At 38.6% G+C, this 16,121-nt stretch overlaps 1 protein-coding gene across 4 annotated transcripts in view; it reads left to right on the top strand.

Annotated features, from left to right (window-relative positions):
- scaper (S-phase cyclin A-associated protein in the ER) overlaps positions 1-16,121 on the top strand; it is a 111,189-nt gene that overhangs the window by 29,374 nt on the left and 65,694 nt on the right. For all 4 annotated transcript variants that reach the window (XM_056739901.1, XM_056739903.1, XM_056739902.1 and 1 more), the window contains 10 exons: positions 1,664-1,831; positions 1,950-2,016; positions 2,456-2,573; positions 3,368-3,479; positions 3,850-3,990; positions 5,087-5,242; positions 5,336-5,478; positions 5,942-6,023; positions 7,362-7,514; positions 9,961-10,068. In XM_056739901.1, coding sequence (XP_056595879.1) covers positions 1,664-1,831; positions 1,950-2,016; positions 2,456-2,573; positions 3,368-3,479; positions 3,850-3,990; positions 5,087-5,242; positions 5,336-5,478; positions 5,942-6,023; positions 7,362-7,514; positions 9,961-10,068 — 1,248 coding nt within the window. The remainder of the gene's footprint in view (positions 1-1,663; positions 1,832-1,949; positions 2,017-2,455; positions 2,574-3,367; positions 3,480-3,849; positions 3,991-5,086; positions 5,243-5,335; positions 5,479-5,941; positions 6,024-7,361; positions 7,515-9,960; positions 10,069-16,121) is intronic.

Genomic DNA, 16,121 nt, shown 5'->3' with positions numbered 1-16,121 from the left:
GACTATGAACTACATAACCTGCCCACAGACAATCCACACCAGTTATTAACAATCATTGAATTGGTATTTAATCTTGAGAAATTAAAGGGACAGTTCACCCAAATAAAAATATTCTGTCATGGTGTATTCACCGTTATGACGTACAAAACCTGTAAATTACTATTTCTACACAAAAGAAGATATTTTGAGAAGTGTTTCAGTGGTTTTGTGTCCATATAGTGGAAGTCAATGGGGGAAAATGTTGTTTGGTTCCCGATATTCTTCAAAATATTTGGTGTTCTGCAGATAGAAAGTCATACAGCTTTGAAAACTCATGAGGGTGAATAAATAATGAATAAAAATAAAATCCTCGGGTGAACTGTCCCTTTAAGACAAGAAGTGCGAAGAGTTCCTCAACGGCTCTTCATACAAAAGTCTGACACGGTAAAGATGGATTGATCTTAAATGCACAGACGCACAACTGTCGTGTCAAGATCCAGATTCGTTGCTTCCGAGGTCCCGACACCATCTCTCTGGGTGGGTCAGATAAGCGCCGCTCTGTTTAGACTCCAGTTGTAAGACCAACAGGCGCCCCGATGAGAGAAATCCACTTCTCATTACGCCTGTTAGTGTGACGTCTGACGCTAGCTCCTGCGGCTCCCACTGTCTCCATCTTCTCCCACGGCCCACTCGAAATTGGCACTTGGCATACTGTTCACTCGTCAGATCCTGGAAGCAGAGGTCAAGTGCTGTGGCCTCTGATGGCAATGGGAAGGATAGTTTTTCCAAAATATTTGGCAATTTACCAGTCATCACGGGTCATGAAGACCCACAGGTGCGTCTGTGGAAGGAATGTATGAGGAACAATGCGCCCTTTAACAAACCTTTCTTTATCAACCTAAAATGAGCATCGACCCTTTACTGTTTGAAGAAAACATTTGAAGTATTTAAAGTTTGAAGTATTAGAAGGGCTGGTGCCAGTCCAGGTTCTAGGCTGGAAAAGAAACTGGGATATTTCACCCCCCAAAAAATGGATTCTGTTTTTATTCACTCTCACGTGATTGAAAACCTGAATGTGACTCTTTCTTCAGTAGAACAGATAAGAAGATATTTTGAGAAATGTCTCAGTGGTTTGAGTCAATGGGGGCCTTTTGTTGTTTGGTTACCAACATACTTCCAAATATCTTCTTTCGTGTTCGGCAGAACAAAAAATGGCATTCAGGTTTGAAATGACACGAGGGTGAGTGAATGATATGTGGTATTTTTAAGATGTGGTGGAAAAGGTGGATGAGCTGTATGTGTATCGCACCATTTAACATCATATAAGAACACCTTCCCCATCTCATGCCCTTGTCTTTATTGTGGTTGCGTACTGCATGACTTCGGTATGCATCCCCCATGCATTTTGTGATTGGTGTTGAATTTTTTGCATTCGTAAAGTTTTTGCGGTACACTCTCTCCAACAGACGTTGATTGCTTTGAACGTTCGCATTCCTGAAATTAAAGTTTAACGTAATTCCAGATGAAGTGCTGAATTAATCACACTGTCTTACTTAAAGTTATTTTGTCTGGGCATGTGCTCAAAGGCATGGTGTGGATTGCTGTGGATTTTATGCCTCTGACAGCTCGGTTTGGTGCGTTGAATTTTGTGACTAAGCGTGAGTGTTATTGTTCCTGTTGTCAGCCCCAGTCTATGGCTGAAGTTTTAGCGAAGAAGGAAGAGCTGGCCGACCGCCTGGAAAAAGCTAACGAGGAGGCCATCGCGAGCGCCATCGCTGAGGAGGAACAGCTGACGCGGGAGATCCAAGCGGAGAACAACGAACTGGAAACTGACAACGAAAGCGACTTCTCTGTATTTCAACTTTAAGTTTATAGAGATTTATTTAATGTCTAGACTACGAACAATTCATTGCTGTTATATAGTGAAAAAGCATCTTGAGTTAAGTCATTTGTTTTGGTCTCTTTTTAAGGCAAGTATCGGAAGTGGAAGTTTTGGCCTGAACTTGGACTGGAGCGAAATGTTAGCTGATTATGATGGTAAAAAACCATTAATGTTTTTATGGTTAACATGTTTATATCAGTCAATAACCCGATAACCCTAACTATTAAAAAATTCTGAAATCAAATTAAATATCAACATAATTATTATTTGAAAACTTATCAAAATGGAAATTAGTTTAATTTTTTAATAATGCCATAGCATTTAACAGAAATTAACAGAATGCATAGTGCAAAAATAGTAATAAAGCTACAATATGACTGAAAACTATATGCTATAATAACTATGATACCAGTATCATTTAAAGACATAAAACATGCAAAAAAATAATAATATTTTAACACAATATTTTGGGAATATTATAATATTATTAAAATGAGATCATTTATTTTCGAGTTATATTTCTAAATCTCTCTAAACTATTTTGAAAATGTTCATTTCGTAATCTCATTTTATTTTCTTCTCATGTTTTCTCAGCTCGGGAGCCCTGGCGTCAGAGCACCTCATGGGGTGACATTGTTGAAGAAGAACCATCACGTCCACCTGGCCACGGCATCCACATGCATGAGAAACTGTCTTCTCCTTCACGTAAACGGTATACAAGTCACATTCTCCCAAAATTTAGCTTGAATCAATAAACAAAGTTGCTTTAAATTAATAACATTTCTGTTGGAAGCTAAATTCTCTTAAAGACCTTTTCACGCCGAGGACAATGGTGATGACGATAACTTTGAAATTCAAGTTTTAAAAGTAGAGGTAAATTAGGCCTATACACATTAACACGTTAACGCATTTGATTATTTTTATTTCAGATTAGCACGTTAAAAATATTCATACGTTTATTTTGTCATCATTTGTCTAGCGTTACATCATATAATCACACTCTTATTCGTGTAATTGCTAACCAGTGTGTTTGTTTTAAAAATTTATTCTGATAGAGTTAAATAAATGTTTGAATCGAAAGATGAGATCGTTGTTACTTCCATAATCTGACTCATTTCCTAGTGAAAGAGAATTTAGAATGCAAAAGTGGGCGTGTCTTGTTTTTCACTGCTATTTGATTGGATGTCTAAAATCAGCTGTTGGATTTTTTTAATGGAACTGGGAGCAGACTGACAGTTTAAGGGGAGGAGTTAACAGATGCTCCGCCCAAGCCGTCTTACTTGCGTCAATGAGATGGATAGTCACTAGAGGGCGGAAGTACTTTTCAGATTTGTATTAAAGATTATGAGGCCACATGAATTTTAAAACGAGAATGACCCACATTGATAAGCTACTTACATTAAACGCTGCAATATTTCATGAAGAAATTGGAATTGTAATGTTTAATTTCACAGGGACTTTAAGGAGCACATTGAAACGTTTTCTGCTATTTGATGTCATTATCAGAACCATCGCAGAATCAAAGAAAAAGTATGAAGAGAAGCAACTCAAAGCCCAGCAGCTCCGAGACAAGCTCCGAGAGGAGAAGACGCACAAACTGCAGAAACTCATAGAAAGAGTATGTCGGTTTCTTCTTCTACACCTGTAGACACAGCTCGGTTAGTTTTCCCCAAACCATTTCAGCCACCGGGGAAAATCCAATCCGTATAGACGTTGAAAGAATCACTTAACAGCCATTTTAGTCGTTCATGGTGATACACTCTGGCCAAGAGTCTTAAATCTAATGTTGGTAACCCTGAAGAGTATGTTTGTTTTTGTTCTGCCCCATTCTTGTGAGATGAGTGAGATCTAAGACAATATTGCATATTTATATATCCGTGCCTAAAGTGGGTAGTAACATGTTTCTCACACCTCTGACAGCTTTGACCTCCAGTCTCAGAACAGTTGTTTTGTGGGGATTTGATCTTCACCCGTCATTCTTTTTTCAGGAGAAGGAGGTGAGTAAATGGAAAGAGGAGCTGTTGGATCAGAGGAGGAGGATGATGGAGGAAAAGCTGCTTCATGCAGAATTCAAGCGAGAGCTTCAGCTACAGGCCATCGTGAAGAAAGCGCAGGAAGAGGAGGCAAAGGTTTGCAGTTTTCATCAACGAAAAACAGAAATTTTACAGATAACACAGTGTTGTTTCACCAGACCGTTTCATGGTGATATTTATTTTCATGTAAAATCAATGTTTTAGTGTATATTTAACTCCAGTAAATGTTGAGTTTATATCATTAGTTACGATATAACTATTTTCTAATTGTAACTAACAGGAAATTCTAGAAATTTCGGTAGCACAGGGAAGGTGAGATGAAGCGATGATGGGTGACAATGTCTGGAACTTGGTTTGTGAGGATAGTCTTAAGGCCATTGCACATCGAGTCGGAAATTTCCGCACGTTAAAAAATAAATACGACCTCACGTTCTGTCAATCACATTTACACAAGGCCTCCGATATTTTTATCCGTCATAAAAGAATTCGGATTGGGTTCGATTTTCTATGTTTCTCGCATCCGTAAGCAAACATTTTGAGAGGCGTTTGGACAATTCATAGACACCGTTCAAACAAGCGCCATTTACATTTATGCATTTGGCAGACGCTTTTATCCAAAGCGACTTACATTGCTTTATCCTATACAGTTTACATAGGTATTTGCAATCCCCTGGGATCGAATCCACAACCTTGCGTTGTTAACGCAATGCTCTTACCACTGAGCAACAGGAAAGCCGTTAATACGAAAAAACGTTCACAAATATTTCGGACCGTATGTGCAAAGACCTTTAGTCATAAAAGAGAAAAACAATCAAATATACACTTTTGAACGTCTGAACGGACGACTCATTTTTTGTAACTTTTAACGTTAAATTGTTGTTTTTAGCTCATTATTATGCCAGTGCCTTGTCATTTCTGTGTACGAGTAAAAATACCGAAATGAATAAATGTGTGAAAATATTTTTTAGTATTGAGTACTGTCGATGGTTAAAAAGTTATGTGATGTATTCAGCATGTTAAACAATATAAAGAAACAGTAGAGATTAAACCAAAACAACTTAAAAAAATTGTTTACATTGCGTTCACTTACGGTGGACATGAACTATAATAATACACACTGTTAGCATGTACTCCATCTCATGCTTGGAAAGCTTTTCTGGAAAGCACTGAGGATGTGTTGGCTGTTGTGCAGGTGAATGAGATCGCTTTCATCAACACTCTGGAAGCCCAAAATAAGAGACATGACGTACTGGCTAAGCTAAACGAATACGAACAACGACTCAACGAGCTACAAGAGGAACGCCACCACAGACAGGAAGAGAAACAGGCCAGGGATGAAGCGGTCCAGGTACAGAACTCCTTTGTTTCTTTTCTCTCACATATGATCACATTGTCGTATTCTTTAGCATGAAAAAGGCTAAATGTGGCGTTAATTGTTCAGGAGCGCAAGCGGGCGCTGGAGGCCGAGCGGCAGGCTCGTGTGGAGGAGCTGCTGGTAAGGAGGAGAGAACAGGAGACGAGAATCGAACAGCAGCGGCAAGAAAAGGAGCGAGCGAGGGAGGACGCGGCACGGGAGAGAGCCAGGTTAGTGCCGCAACATCCTGCCAAATAGGCCGGGAGCTTGAATCAGCAAAACTCAAGGATACACACAACAGTTCAAAATACTTGTGGGAATTGAAGCGTTTCAAACTTTATTAGTGGAGTGTGTTTATGTGTGTAAGCTAAACAAAAATATATGGAATACAGATGTTTTTTTTTTGATACATCGAAACTGTAAATGGAAAGTTTGTGAGACAGAGTTTGATGTTGGTTTGAGTTTACAAGAGAATTAAAAGGTCTTTGAAGGTGATAGTTAAAGATTTTAAGGCTTTGTCTACTTTTTGGCCAGAGTCTTTCATTGTGTAGACTGAATTCATTGTCATGCGTAACCTGTGTGGATGTATAGATGCCACGATATTATGGGTGGTTAATAGGCGATTGTTATGCCGTTCTTATTACACAAACACTAAGAGAGGTATTATCGTCTTCTGTTTAACAAACACTATAGGGACCGCGAGGAGCGTCTGGCTGCGCTTAGTGCAGCTCAACAGGAGGCCATGGAGGAACTACAGAAGAAAATCCAAATGAAGGTGAACTACCAGTATAAACCATCTAAATTCTTTCATGTTGCTCAGTGGTATGAGCATTGCATTAACAACGCAAGGTTGTGGGTTCGATCCCAGGGGATTGCAAATACCTATGTAAAATGTATAGGATAAAGCAATGTAAGTCGCTTTGGATAAAAGCGTCTGCCAAATGCCTAAATGTAAATGTAACAATTACAATGTTTGATTTACATCTGGGACGATCCTGTACTGCTGGTAAAGTAGATTTATATAGATTCCAGATAGGTTCAATATAATGTAGGTTCAGATTCAGATAGATATAGTGAGGATTCAGGTAGAGTCCAGATAGATTCCTTATTGATTCAGATATAATTCAGGTAGATTTCGGGTGACAAGGCATGCGCATTGTTTGTCAAGGTTCTCACACTTTGGTTAAAAAACAAATTTCTTATAAATTAACATTTATTTTTCTTAATGGCTGGAATACACTACAAGGTTTAAAAAATCTGAACAGATTTTTTATAAACCGACATCATACAATTTTGACTGAAAATCTGGGCAAAATCTGATCAAAAGTCTTGTAGTGTATTATAGCCTTAAAACGTATATTCATTGGCGTTTCTTTCTTACCTTTAAATAAAACGGTGGCTTTTCAATAATCTAAATGAAATAATCAACCTTGATGATGTATGCGTTGGACAAATGCGACCTCTGGAAAACGCACCCGAAATCCTGGCCAGGATGTGTCTGGGAAAAATGGCACGTATGGTAACCCTAGATAGATTTAATATACTATACATTAAGTAAGTTATTAGATTCAGTATACTGTAAATTTGTGTAGTTCTAAGATTCAGATGGATTCAATACATTGTAGATTCTGTTAGGGATAAGATTCAGTGTTTGGCTCAGATTCCAACTGCATTCGCAAAGGATCCCAAATAATTCAATAAAGACTCAGATTTCAGATAGATTCAGTTAGTTACTCCAGATAGATTTAATATAGATTCAGAAAGATTAGATCTAATTTAATATTTATTTATTTAGAGATAGTTCAAAAGATAACATTTACATTTAATATTTATTTATATGGATTTCAGGTAGATTCAGTAAAGATTTCACTCCATTTATTCAGATTCAACATGGGTTCAGATTCAAGTAGATTTACTGTAGATTTAGTTTAAAAATGTTTTATGGTCTCAAAAATCATTTAATCGAAAAGGTACATTGTTAAACGTTTAAAAAAAACGTAAAAATATATATATACTAAAAAAATACTAAAAACTTCAAGATGCTGGCTGAGTATAAATTTGCAAATTTTAAGACGGTAAAATAACAGCTTCTTTTTTCTTTGTTTTGGTGCAGCATGACGAGAGCAGCCGCAGACACATGGAGCAAATCGAGCAGAGAAAAGAGAAGGCGGCCGAGCTGAGCAGCGGCAGACACGCTAACACAGACTACGCACCCAAACTCACACCTTACGAACGGAAGAAACAATGCTCGCTCTGTAATGTTGTGGTAAGTCATCAGAGACTCAACAGAGCCGATGTTATTCTGAGACCTCAAAATGAACTGGAAATAAAATCAAGTTCCAAAACACTCCCACAGCCCCCATACATCCATCCTCTGTCTGTCATTCAGGTAGCCCCGCCCCAACTCGCCCCATTGGTTGAGCCAGACATTGACACATCGGCCTTCTCAAACAGAGTAATGTTTTGAAAGCGCCGCAGTGGTAAGCCAGCCTACGAATGGTTTACTTTATAGTTGACTTTACACATTAAACTGTGATGTTTGGCCAAACGCTGGAACGTTTAGGGCGCGATGCATTTCCTCCAGTCACGCCAAAAACTGGGGCAAAGTTTCTCTGGAGCTGTATGCTGGGAGGATGTACAATTTAGCCTTTGTTACTTTGCCAGGCAGAGTACATAAAATCACAGAGTACAAGGATTTTTATTTAAATTAGAATTTAACCGCATTAATTAAACATGAACTGTGGGAGGAGATTCATAGCTGGGCGGGATTATGGTTTTCAAGCAACAGACAACAAATCTCAGAGTGGCCGCGTTTATCTCTGACACGTATGCTTTTTACTGCGACCGGGGCCAGACACCTTGGAGCTTCAAACGACATCAGATTAAGCTCGGAGGAGAATGAAATCTTGTTAAAAATGTCAGATGACCTTGGCCAGGCACTGACACCAGAGATCAACCCTGGGTCAACGGGAAGCACTCTAGTTAATGATATTATACGCAGACTCTCCTGTGTGGGCTCGACTCCAGGACTCGGCGCTGGAGACAAACAACACAAGCATCCAGAGAATGGAGTCCTCACCTGGCACAAGAAAAAAACCTGTGTCCGTTGGATTAAATTCAGTTTTTTGCTTCGTCAAACACGGGGGATTTGTGCAAACGATTAATCGCGATTAATCGCATCCAGAATAAAAGTTTTTTGTTTACATAAAATATGTCTGTGCAGAGTGCATATTTGTTTGGTATTTATAAACGTGCGTGTACAAATACATGTATATATTAAGGAAATATTTGCTTTTATATATTTATGTATCATTATAATTTTATATAAACATTTATTCATTTGATATTTTTCTTAAATATTTACGTGTATCTGTTGATAAATACAAAATTAACATCCACAGTGCACAGACGTATATTTTGTAAACACAAAACTTTTATTCTGGATGCGCCTAATCACGATTAATCACTGAACTGCCCTAGTAAAAAGCGAACTTGTTGTATAGAAGTATAGAGAAAACCTCATCCTTTAGTTATTTACGGAACATTTTATATTTCTACAATATATATTTAAATGTATTATGTATTTAACGATGAAAAGTATTTTAATCTAATACTGCAAATTAATTAAAGGCTTAAATTTGTATAACAATTAATAGTCATATTTTTTAAAGCTGTAAAGCAGACAATTAATCGTCATAATCGCCATTATATATGACACATTTAACAGTCAGCCAACTTGCATAATCGTGACAACCCTAGCGATTTTCTTTACTGAACTAATGCAAACCGTGACTAGAGACTTTTGAACAACAAAATAACACAAAATGGAAATGTGCCCCAAATGTAATCTATACAACCTGTGCTATAGTTTATCTGATACTTTATTGTAAGGAACAACCTTGTGGCGTAGCTCTCAGATCTCAATCGTGCTTTTTTTTCCTGTGCTACGTTTTGTTACAAGACACTCGAGAACCTTTGTCGAGAACCCTGTGCGATGAGTCTCGAGGGGACAATTTCGAAAACGTGAATGCTAGAAAGTGTTTTAGAGCTTTAAAACAGATGAAGATTATCACAAAATTCAACATTTTTAATACAGGTGTTTGTGAAAAAACTCCGAACCTAGAGTTATGCGGTTCAGTTCACTTTACAATTACTCCCTACATCACACTTCAACAAGATGAAGGGTTTGTTGCAGGGTTTGAAGCTGCAAACTTTTGGTTTCCAGCCTGGATCTTTACCTTTTAAACCACATTTGTCTATTTTCCCAAAAGAGAAATAACACATGAATAATCCAGGTATTCATCGAAGGAGGAGTCTGTGTGTTTTTCTCATGACCTCTTGAGTTTCTGGGACAGTTGAGCTGCCCTACAAAGTCAAGAGGTGACACTTGAGCTAACCGACAACAGTGCCCGGGGCGTCGGCGCGTTCAAAGGGGAGTCGTCAAAGCTTTTCGTTCATTTATAGTTATTCAGCGTCATCTGATTTTCAAACTCTTATGAGATGTGTCTGTCAGCTTTGCAGATGTCAGTCAGAATCAAGGGATCATATTTAGCTTTGAATGGTCGGAACATATGTCTCGACACCTGAGAACTGTCAAACCCTGAATGATGGCATAACGTATTTTGAGGTGGATGTGTACGTCTCGGGCCATCGGCCTTCTCTTCGCCGGATCCCCCAAGAGTGACCTGTGACCTCTGTGTTTGTGTTTTTAGATCACCTCTGAAGTCCACCTGTTCAGTCACATTAAGGGAAAGAGGCACCAGCAGGCCGTGCGAGACAGCAGCAGCATTCAGGGGCGCGATCTATCTGATGAGGAGGTGGTGAGTTTCTCGAAAAGAATTACACCTACAATGAGGAAACCAGGGTTCACACCCAGGGGTTCATAATGGAACTGTAGGGAGTTAGACTTTTTTGAAAAAGGTAGATTTTTTTTATCACAAAATTTAAGTACTAATTGAAGGTATAACACAACATTCGAAAAAAGAAAATATTTTTTTTATTTAATTGTTATTAATGTTTTACAATTAAACAAAAATATATAATTTAATGAAAAAATGACTTTACATTTAAATTATGTAAAGTAGCCCATAATTTTATGTTTCAAACAGAGGTGGCGACAAAGAGGCAAAATGTACAGATTGCGAAGTAATTACAAAATTAAAATACTAAAGCAATAATTGAAGGTATTACACAAAATTGATTATTTTTATTTATTATTTATTTAATTGTTATTTATCTATTACAATTAAACAAAAATATATAATTTTAATAAATAATGACTTTAACCCAAGTAAAGAAAGGTATGTAAAGTAACCCATCATTTTATGTTTCAAACAGAGGTGGCGACAAAGAGGCAAACTTACAGATTGCAAAGTAATTACAAAATTAAAATACTAAAGCAATAATTGAAATAATAACACAAAGTGGATTTTTTTATTTATTTAATTATTATTTATGATTTTATTATTGTTGTATTTACAAAAAGATATAAGTTAAAGAAAAATTCATCATTAATAAGTCATTCATTAAGTCTGTTCACATTTTACAAGGTTCCTCATGTATATATGATGTAGAGGTTGAGTCGACAATAAAGAACCCCCCTAAATCCTATAAAACATAATTAGAAACTCTTGTAGTACCCGTAAATAATATTATTTGTGAGAATGCTTTTCTTCTATGAGGCCCACACGCACATACTCCACTCAAGTGCATCTTTTATGGGATACATTTCATTTTATGATTTTTATGACATTTCTCTTACCAACCTGAGAGCATCAGCAACAGCTTCCCCCATTTTCACAAATTTGTAGGACTGTAAAATGCTAAGACGGAATCAACACTAACAGAGTTTGCATATACGACACAGGTTGAGCTCACCCTGCGTCGCTTTCGGCTTTGACAGAGTGGTTTTCCGCTTGGGATCTCTGCAATATGAGATTGCCTTTCACACTGGGCTTCTTTGTACGGCTGACAACTGTTGGTGCTATATGCCGCACCTTTGGCCCCCGAACCTCCTTCATTCGAACCTTTTTCTCAGCGAGTAATATTTAAACCTCCTCCGTCACCTCTAAATCATTAGCTTTGGCTGAGGCCACCCATTTCTCTGGCTGACAGCGTGATAAACACACAGGAGACCCGCTGCGGCGTGTCTCGCAACAGTAGGACACGTCAGGTGCGGCCAGCTTAATGAGCCCTGTCTAAACTGTGAAGCTTGATGTATTAAATTGAATTGACCGTTTGTGTTAAACGACTTTTTAAATAACTTTCATTCCGCCTACATAAAATAAGGAAATAGCCGTTTACATGTGATTTATAAGACCCATGTTTAACAGTCAGCGAAATAAAAAATTAGAGACGGGTGTGTTCGAGGTGGGAATTTGTGCGGTGGTTAATTATAGTGCCCCCGTCTTACATCGGAAGAGAAGACGTAACTTACAGCACTTTAGGTTTTTAACCAACAGTCGCTGCGTTTTACGGAAACCCAGTGCAGGATTCTTTGTTTTGATAGTCTTGTTACAGACGCCACGGAGCTCCTTATTTATGTCTCTGCCCATTTTGGCACGCCGTATTTCATTCACGCAACCGCTAACTATTTTCCAGTCGGCGCTTCCATAATTCTTGCCGTTATGAAAGATTTTTAATTAAAACTAAGATGGTTGGCTGAACCGTGCAGAGGTCACAACATAGTTTTTCAGCGGAAGCGGGCCCAGAGTCTCCGACTGTCCTTATATTTAGTCATATTTCGATGTTTTAAAGACTCTGGAGTGAAATGGAAAATGCGGCGATTATCAACAGCCATGGATCAATGCGGCTGTAGGACACTTTGGATTGCCTTTTGGACTCTATTCTCCTTTATTGGTTGTCATCCCGTCTGGTTTGGTGTAATATATCGCCCACTTCAGACCTCCAGTTTTATTTATCGTCGACCCATGACATCGATTTCATTTTTTTCAGTATAAATATCTTGCAGCATTTCAGAAATGTTGTGTGGCTGTCAAACAACCGCTTCGGATACATTGTGGGGTTGGTTTTCATGTGGCAGATTCAAGGGCCGTGTCCCCAACCCATTCCCCCTTCTTTCCTCCAAGAAGGTTGTATAGAGAGAATTCACAGTTAAGCTAGTGTGTTCAATTTGATCAGACAGACAAAGAGACACATCGCAAGTCGCTTTGGATTTAAGCAGCAACTAATTAAATTAATGTGACTGTAAATGGGTCTGTTATGGTGTTCTGGTTGTTTGTTAGGTGGTTTTTAATGTGTTTGAGTGGTTGCTAGGTGGTTCCTAAGGTGTTCTGAATGAATGTTAGGTGGTTGCCAAGGTGTTCCAGTTGTTTCTGCACAGTTTCTAAGGTGTTCTGAGTGAATGCTAGGTGGTTGCTAAGGTGTTCCAGTTGTTTCTGCACAGTTTCTAAGGTGTTCTGAGTGAATGCTAGGTGGTTGCTAAGGTGTTCCAGTTGCTTTTGCCCAGTTTCTAAGGGATTCTGAGTGAATGCTAGGTGGTTGCTAAGGTGTTCCAGTTGTTTTTGCGCAGTTTCTAAGGGGTTCTGAGTGAATAATAGGTGGTTCCTAAGGTGTTCTGACTGAATGCTAGGTGGTTGCTAAGGTGTTCCAGTTGTTTCTGCACAGTTTCTAAGGTGTTCTGAGTGAATGCTAGGTGGTTTCTAAGGTGTTACAGTTGTTTCTGTGCAGTTTCTAAGATTTTCTGAGTGGATGTTAGGTGGTTTTTAAGGTCTTTTGGGGGATTGCTAGTGGTTTCTTTCTAAAGTGTTGTGAGTGGTCGATAGTTGTCTGATAAGGTGTTTGAGTGGTTGCTAGGGAGTTTTCCAGCTAGGAATTGTAGTTCCTCGGGTGTTACAACTGTTTGCTACAATATCATTCTAAATATTGCCCCAAAAACATCAGAATGTTTTAAATGTCAGAATAATCTATTACAATTGTAACACTTTTTATATAAAATAATATGCATTATTTTCATGAGAACCGCACAATATTGTTGAAAAGTCCTAATTTTCGAATCTTCTAATCTTAAAAGTAAGAGTCATTTTTCTTTCTGAATGCCCGTTAAGCATATGTGAACAAACACTTCCAAGATGACATGATTGATTCCTGCATAGGATGCACATCTGTGGTTGTGTGTGGATGGGTTAGTTACCGTATATAACGTCTGTACATTGTACCTGTATGACAAACAGCTGTCTGTTCACATTGGGTGGGTGTGGGGACATTATTTGGCGGCTCTTTTGTATAACACAAAAGAGTGGAGGATGGTGCCCTGTATCAGTGTGACAGTGAGAGCTTCTCAAAGGCCCCTGAGCACCAGCAGAGGTGTGATGTTGTGAGCGGTCTCCCATTACACCCCACAGAAAGCTTGGCGGTTTTCTGGGTGTCTCTCTCACTTTTTATATCTCTATCTCACGTCAACGTTTCTCGCCGTCCTGCATCTATTGTGCTAGTGTGCAAGAAGACACCTGTCCATCACCTGCCTATCGAATTTGATAGGTTGTCATAGCTACATTGTCAGTTTTTCAAGAATAAGGCTTGTTCTCAACAGGAATGTTAGGAACACTGTAGAATTAGTTTTTTCTAAGCTGTTAGACATGATTTCGCATGGCAAGTCAGACAACAAAAAAAGGCAAAACATCAGATAGATCTAAAGCTGCAATCTGTAACTTTAGACTCTTTATCGCCATCTCTGTTTGAAATGTAAAGTTGCAGGTTACTTTACGTTTTTTATCTTTACATGCGTTAAAATCAGAATCCAACTCGACGGCATAGAACATAAATAATTATAAACATGTATTTTTTAATAATCGTAAGGTATTTTGAGTATTTTGATCAATGTTTCTTCATCTTATTGCTCAGTAACATAAACAAACATTTTGGCAAACATGGCTCCGTCCTACAAACTATCCGCACTTTGTTAGGCTAAAATCTTTTTACACTTTACTTAATTTTTATTATGTTTTCAGTATTATTGTAGTTTTATTACAATTTTGACTTTTTATGTTGCTACAAATTTATAATTAAAATACACATTTATTTGTTTTTCAGTTGAACTTTTAGGTTTTTTTTTTTCTTTCTTCAGTTAATGATTTTAGTGCCTTATTTTCTTTATTGCATGAAGCAACATTTTTCTTTATTTAAATACATTCAAATGATAGTTTAGTTAAATTATAGTTAAATTTAGTCCGGTAAATAATATTTAGGCTGAAACTTGATTGGATTTCAATTAACCGAATTTCAATTATAACAGTTTTTGAGTTTTAGTAAACCATTATAACCTTGGTAAAAAATCACAGTTGGATGACAAATTATTTATGTGAACAATTTTCTAGTCATAATCTGGTCCTTTTTCTGGACCTTTCAGAATAAAAGATAATCGCGAAATGACCTAATTTTCTTTGTCTGCATTCTTTATAGAGATATTCCTAACATATTCACAAAATGTCAAACTTATGACCAAAACTCTGTTTATAAAAACAATTTACGTAATTGTTTACATCACTTAGATCGGCCTGACGTTATGGGTTTAGGCCCGTTCCTGATCCCCACAGATCTGTTTTCTGCAGCTCCCCTCTCCTCCAAACCCCTCTTTGATATAATCTCAAGATGGTGCACGTCTTTGAGGTGTTATAGAAACAATCCCATTAAGTGAAAGGCAGGCGAACTGGATCGCCTTTCAGAGAGATTACTCAACAGATGCCTTTCTGGCCATAGAGAGGCAATGGTTATGACTGCAGGGCTCGACTCCTGGTCCCGAGGGACGCGGGGGGATGGCCCCTCGAACGCGCCCACCATCGCTCACCCATTTGAAACACTATATGATGCAAATGTACAGATTTCAAACGGAGGTCCGTGAGGTAACTTGTCACATTTGTCTTAAACTAATTCATTAGGGACAGGTGTCGAGCTTTCAGAACTGTCAGTGCTTTGGTCGTTAAACTTTGACGCTTCTTCATTGTTGGATGTTGAGGGTCCTCGAAGGTACAATGGTCTGTCAAAGAGCTGTTGGAAAAAATAGACAGCTGATGTTCTCTTGTCTCCACTTGCGTTTTGCCGGATCAGATCTGCACTCGCAGCTTCTTTCCAAAAACTCCAGAATCAACCTTGCGAGTTTTTGGCACGCGTCCTCTAGCGTTAGCACGTGGCCTCCGAAGTATCGACGCGGTGCGGGAACTCTTATCTCTCTCGCCCCATGCTTCCATCCTCGGAGGTGCCGGATGACAGGATAATTGGATAATTGCTTTCTGGCACATGCATCACATCGTCCGAAATCGAGTTACATCCGTCTTTCTTCCCATGGAAATATCGGCATCATCAGAAAGAGACGGAAAGCAATACCTCTCTCCCCTCAGCACTTCCTCTGCTCTAATGCCAGCAGCGGGTTGAGGAGATGCCGCTGTAACTGTTGAGCACAATGCCTGGGCCTGGTAGATGTCAGAATGGCGCACAAAGAGTGTAACACCTGGGTTTTCAATGGAAAGGGTTCGGTTTTACATCCATGTGTGGGAGTTGAAGCTCAGCCCTTGGACATGTGTGAGGTTGAGGTAGTTGTGGAGTTGGCATTTTGAGATTTGATCTCCTCGTACTGTTATGAATCGACCCACCCACGTGTCTTCATTGCATTGTTTTGCAGAGACACTTGTAGATGTGTGGCTCTATCAGCTTGAGCAGTCTCCTGATTCATTGTTTTATGTTCCTCTTTTGGTTTGGAAATGCCGTTTTTGCACATGGTCTGCTTGTGTAAAACCCCAATTTTGACGTCACTGCTCTCTCTGCCCTCAAGTTGCAAAGTTGCAGTTCACCTGACTCCTTATCCTCAAGACACGTCCCACACTTTGACTCTTTGTAAGGACATTTTTACTTAAAAATT

This window comes from Triplophysa dalaica, chromosome 24 (genome assembly GCF_015846415.1).
Source record: "Triplophysa dalaica isolate WHDGS20190420 chromosome 24, ASM1584641v1, whole genome shotgun sequence".
NCBI lineage: Eukaryota > Metazoa > Chordata > Actinopteri > Cypriniformes > Nemacheilidae > Triplophysa > Triplophysa dalaica.
This window is presented reverse-complemented; position numbering and strand designations above follow the sequence as displayed.